The sequence below is a fragment of the Pomacea canaliculata genome, linkage group LG7 (genome assembly GCF_003073045.1).
Source record: "Pomacea canaliculata isolate SZHN2017 linkage group LG7, ASM307304v1, whole genome shotgun sequence".
Taxonomy (NCBI): domain Eukaryota; kingdom Metazoa; phylum Mollusca; class Gastropoda; order Architaenioglossa; family Ampullariidae; genus Pomacea; species Pomacea canaliculata.
This window is the reverse complement of record NC_037596.1, coordinates 15,201,600-15,207,599: the sequence shown is the minus strand read 5'-3', so window position 1 is coordinate 15,207,599 and position 6,000 is coordinate 15,201,600. Positions and strand designations below refer to the sequence as shown.

Here is a 6,000-nt window from a genome sequence, read left to right as displayed (position 1 = left end):
AAAAATTTTCGGTTGCTCTTAAAAGAATGTATACACATGAACATTAGATAATATTGTGTATATAAATATATACATAAAAATACAAATCCATATAGCGACATACCCTCTCTCACACATACAAACGAACTTCATCCAATGCATCAATGTCTGTCATCTTCATAAGATCCTTATCGAGGATCAATGAGGAACTGTTGATCTTTTAAACATGTGAGTGGTGATGAAAGTGAACCACGAACTTTCTTTATGATTATCCATACCTTGCACACAGTGAAATAAAAACCTGACTCAAATGAGTAGTTGAGAATGTGAGGTAACATCAATAAGACTCGCCTTGCTAGCGTGAGTTCTCTCCTCTGCTACGCTCCATCAGATCTTTCCTACGACTGATTCAGCTGTTCCAATTTAGTAATGAAATGAATGAATGTCTACACACTTGCTTACTTTGGTAGTAGTGGAGGAATGAATAATAATTTAGGTTTCACAGCTGAAACTTCTAGCAGTTTTTAAAATGGTTTTGTAAAGTTTAGCATTTTTAGGAATATTTAGCGATGGAAGACTATTTCATTTTTTTGAAGAATATCCAAACTATTCAAGAAACATTCTTACACATTCCTCTTCTCCTACATATTCCCTGAAATTATAAAAGTGATTTTAGGATGGAAATGCATTAGTTAAGAAATAAACGAATTAGCCTCTAAAGTTAATGGATTACTAGAAATTAAAAGCTGGGCGTGCACGTTCGTGTGTATAAAAATCCATGTCTATTAAAGAGTATTTGAACATCAACCGGAGTAAGTGTGTACTAGAGTGTATGGCTGTCGTTTCCTTAATGAAATTGTTATTTATGACTACTTCCACTGATTTACAGATCAAAAGGTATCACATCGAGTGAACTTAATTTGTCTAAACTATATGTGTCAAGAGATAACAGTTGAAAGAAACTTACAGTTTAAAATTCCTATTTCCTGAAAGAAACAAAAGTAAACATTAATATTTTCTTCATTTTAAACAACATCAAAAATGTATAATAATAAATCAACCAGCTCACAACAATAAACGTTCTGTAAAGTATGTGCGCATGCTAAAAATTATTTCTTTTGAGATTAAAACTGTTTTAACTAAACAAGTAACTTTTGGATGATGGACTTAAGGTATATAAAAACAGTCTTTAAATTGTTACAATGGTGAGTGATACAGAAGACACATAAAGTGTAGGAGGACAACATATAGAATTTCTTGAAAAGGAGTTAAAACAGACAAGGCATAGGAACTGTGCTTTCTAGAATAAAAGATTTAGTGTCTCAATGCACTAGTTTAGCTAAGGTTAATTTAAGTTTAATTACTTAGTGTCTTAATGAACGGTTGTTATCTGATCATATTTTATTCTTTTAATCAGGGGAAAATTATACTAACTTCTTTGTATCTTACGCCTCACAAGCAGAACCAAAATGATTGCGGCAACTGCGATCACTCCCAAAGTAGATCCGATGGCGGCATACAAAGGAACTAGAGAACTCTTCCCTGCAGTGAATTAAATAATAATAATATTATTGTCATTATTATTATTATATATTTTTATATATTTTGTAACGCAATAATGTCTTAAAGTTATTAGAAGCTTTACTTCATTATAGTGTTTTTTTTCACAGTGTAGCAGCTAGTGATCAAAGTACAGTGTTGATGGTGATATGTATCTGAATTCTCTAGGCCAGGGATGCACAACCTACGGCCCGCGGGCCATATCCGGCCCGCGACGCGGTGCCACCCGGCCCGCGAAACTTCTGCCCACAGTGCAGGAAATCGGCATGTTAGTAATAAAAGAAGACCTTAAAAAAAAACGAAAAAAAAGGAAGAAGAAGTATTTATCCCCACGTAGGGGCGTTTCCCAATTTTTTATCGATGGACGAACATTTCGATTCAGTGCTCCGACTTGGTGTCTCTACTATGCAGCTGGACATTCAGAAGTTGGTTTCGGGAAAACAACTTCAAATATCCCACTAATTACCACATAATTAATGGTAAGTAGAACTTGTTTCTAATAAAAAAATGGTATCTGCTCTATTTTTTTGTATTTTTGCGGTGAAGTGGCCCGCGACACGGCTGTCCGAAATGGATATGGCCCGCTGGCCGAAAAAGGTTGGGCATCACTGCTCTAGGCAATATTACCGGTTTCATTATGTCATAATCTTACCATTATCTGTTATAATCGTCAAATGGCAGTAAAGGGACTGTAAATGTGCTGCGTGGGACACAGAGAAAGACAGAGAGTAGATTCATCTTTTGGAACGAATGTAGTTCTATAACAAAGTGCATAAACTAAAAAAAAAGTTTACCTTTGTCATCAGGATAGTTGCTGTTCTCAAGTTCTATAAATTCCTGTTTCTTTTCTTGTTGGCTTTCTTGATGCCTTTTACCAACTTGACACGATTGGACGTTTCCATGTCCAGAGCCTGCAATACACTTGTATGTCCCGGAACTGTTTACGAATCGTGATGGCAGACTAATCTCAGCAATTTGCGAAACCGGCTGCTTGCACTCAAAGCCTTCCTGGGTAAGGCACTGAAGCTCGTCATCCACCCATACACAGTCAACCAGCAGCTCTGTGCAATAAACCGTAAACCGATTACTAAAAATGGCGTCTATTGCTTATAGACTGGTCCAGATTATTATTTATGTCTTAGGTTACGCGCACACAGTTGCCTTGTAGTAGATCTTTTTACATCCAAACTATCTTGTTAGTTATGCTAATTATGTCTCACTGATTATTTTTGGCAGCTATTGGCCATGTGTTGATGATCCCCTTTACATCCGCTCTACGCAAGCGACTTGAGCCTTTTTTTCTTATTCACTCTCGTGTTCTTTGGTCCGATTTAACAAAATGTTGGTCCAAAAAAATAAATAATATTAGGCTTATTAAATATGTAATTAGGCTTATGTGAATAGTTTTTTACACGTTATTAAATCGAAATATTAAGCAAATTCACTGGGGCAACGGAAGAAAAGTTATCATAATGACATGCTATCAACTGCCAGAATCAAGTAATAAATTTTCTATGTCTTTCACATCGTACAGTAAAAATAAATTAATTTTAAAAAGATATCAACTTACTCGATCCTTCTGTAAAATATTTTATCTGTACTAGTTATTAAGACATTTAAATTTTGTAATGCCATAATTATGTCATAGCCTCGTAAAAACCGTCCCCACATAACGAATAAAAGTGGCCTTATGTGTTGAATCTATGCTTTTTCCTATTAATGCTATTGGCCTTGTGTCACGCAAAAAACGATTAACTATAAGCCTTTGTAGTTGACGAGAAGATAATTCAATGAATAGTTGAAGCGTTACATAAATCTGTCATTAAGTGTTTTTACTGTTTATACGACACTTTTAACTGACAAATCTGGGCGATGCGAATTCCTTCAAACATGTTATTTTGTTGGATGTACCCAATCTTATGTCTACCTGCAAACGATCTACGGAAAAATCAGAAAAAATGAACTGCTATCGCAATGCTAGATACTAATACTGCTTATTTTCATCAAGAATTGGAAATAATTAAATACCTTCATGACCTTTATCGGAATGAAAATAAACGGAAAAATCCGTCTGTGTAGAGTGGATATTTGTGGAAAATTTGCACGTTAGCTTTCCCATTTCGGATGCATCACACTCTGTGTTTGGGTTACCTGAAACAAGCGCGCATACACGCATAAACGTGCTTGGGATATAAATTTTACAACAAACAAACAAGAGCAGTAACACTGAGAAACATGCAGTAGATTTCAAAGAACATCCAGTAAAAGTAATGCTATGCATGAAAGTATACTTAATTTTGAATTACGAAGATTCAATAATTTACGAGGGCTACTAAACCATTTCAAAGATATCTAGAGATAAGAAACTAATTGTCTACTTTTCTTGAACCGGAGTACCTCTACCAGGACCAAGTTTCATTAACAGTGTTTTTGGCTTTGTTTCGCTTGTTGATGTTTTATCAAAATGTCTATCGAAGAACAATGTTTGGTTTTACTTGCACTAAATTTGGATACGGTACCTGGAGCGGAAGAGGGTTGGCAATGTCTTTCCCTTCGACCACGAAAGAAGCAAAACTCCGAATGAGACCAAACCTTTGTCCATGCAGTAATTCAATTATGTCTTAAGACACATTCAGGATTAAAAATGCCACAGTATGATAATGGCACTTTCTCCCAGAATACTGACATCAAGTTTATTTATATTGGTTTTGTTGAAATAACATATTCCCAAACTATATGGTAGAAATCTTGTGCATAATCACTTGTTCATTCAGTTAGTTTCGTTACATTTTTAGTTATTTGAAATGGTACATACGCTATTTTATGATAAACATGCAACATTGTTATTAGTACTTTTCTTTTTTGAAAAGTCCCCATTCTATCTTTTTCCCATTTTATTTTGTAGAAACGCTGAGTAAGGTAATCCACAGTTATTTTTGCACATGTTCTTAAGAAGTTTCTTTTTGTTGTTTTCTTGTGCCCAATTTGATTATCACAAAATTTTACCGAAAATAAAATAAAGCAGAATAAAAAGTAGAATATTTCTAAAAATATTTCTAAAAGAAAGTCTCGAAATGCTATTACGGGAAAGTCAGCTTAACATTAAAAAGTTGTGTTTGAGGTCTGAGGTGTTTTAAGATGCAATTTTTTTTCTTTCTGTTTAGCAAGAATATGAGATTGCTTACAATACAAAGGTCAGCTGGAAACGATTTAGATGTGTGCAGGTTGTCATGTTTTCTTTTTGTCTCTTATTATATTCTTTATTATTACTTACCTGTAGCACACAGGACAAAAAGCAAATTGAAAAACAAAATAACAATCATTGTAATCCGTTGTTGGTAGTTGCCTCGTAAACTTGTACCTGAAATTTGAATGAAGCTTATTAAAATGTCTATCAGAACAAGTATCAGCCTCATTATTTACTATGTGAGAAACTATTTTATAAATAATATCTATAATCGTATAGTTATGATAGTATTACATAAAAAATGGACTCCATTCACGATATTTTGCCTGGAGTTTTCTCTCTCAGTACAGTTAGTGAAAACAGGCTTTGCTTTTGCCTTCCTACTAAAGGAATCTTTTTAGCAGTGCAGAAAAGCAAGACAGAGAAGGAGATATATATGTGTATGTCTATATATATATATGAGTAAATTAATTAAATTTTTGAATGATGTGTTCCGTACCTTTTTATCCACTAAATCATAAACTGTTGTTATAAGACCAGAGTGAAGGCAGCTCCGGTCGCGTTTGAAACGCCACCTGCACTTTCTAAAAAGGTTACAAACGTTTCACGGTCTGCGCTAGGTACAGTATCCAAGAAATGCAAGATAGTACATGATTTACATGGGTTTTATAGATGTAATCATTTGAGATTGAAAGTAGACCTAAATGTTCGACGTAATGTTTATGAAGTGGATCGAAAAAACTGCGACTGCTCACAGTTATTTGCCACAACCAATCACTCCCTAGTATGTTGAGAAAACGTTACCTGACATGTTTTTCTGGTCACGGAGCAAAGAAGGAAAATCTAGTCAGCAGCACCCACCAACTAACCTGACCTAGCTGAGTGGCCTACAATTTTCAGCCTAAGCCCTTTACGAATGTATACTAGTCTAGTCATTTGACATACAAACAGCAGTCTGCTTGTGAACTTACACCCAGTCGACGCAGCTATCAGCTACACAATGACTGACTAGAAAAAGGTACACAACCATGGAAAATAGCATGTCCCGAGAAAGTTGTGGTGTCTAATACTTCATCCCCCACAACGACCAAATGTCAGAAGTTATCTTTATCGTATTGTAAGACAGGAAAATGAAAGTTTTTCATGAGACGCGATACAAATAAAAACAGGGAAAAAAGAGACGGTCAAGTAAGAATTGAACACATGCTACAAGCGATGGTATCACGTGAAGCAATTGCTTGGAAAAGGGCTATACAAAAGTTAAATACGAGAAA

The 6,000-nt window shown here is 35.0% G+C and overlaps 1 protein-coding gene across 2 annotated transcripts; it reads right to left on the bottom strand.

Moving 5' to 3' along the window:
- Positions 1-1,269: 1,269 nt before the first annotated feature.
- On the bottom strand, positions 1,270-5,686 carry LOC112567931. 2 transcript variants are annotated; one of them, XM_025244830.1, is made up of 6 exons: positions 5,531-5,681; positions 5,226-5,310; positions 4,814-4,900; positions 3,568-3,690; positions 2,334-2,600; positions 1,270-1,521 (listed from the first exon to the last, which is right to left on the bottom strand). In XM_025244830.1, the coding sequence occupies exons 3-6, from the start codon at positions 4,860-4,862 to the stop codon at positions 1,409-1,411; spliced, it is 552 nt and encodes a 183-aa protein (XP_025100615.1). In that variant the 5' UTR covers positions 4,863-4,900; positions 5,226-5,310; positions 5,531-5,681; the 3' UTR covers positions 1,270-1,408. The 2 variants fall into 2 exon arrangements, with proteins under 2 accessions (XP_025100615.1, XP_025100614.1); XM_025244829.1 differs by having other exon boundaries at positions 1,271-1,521; positions 5,226-5,686.
- Positions 5,687-6,000: the final 314 nt, after the last annotated feature.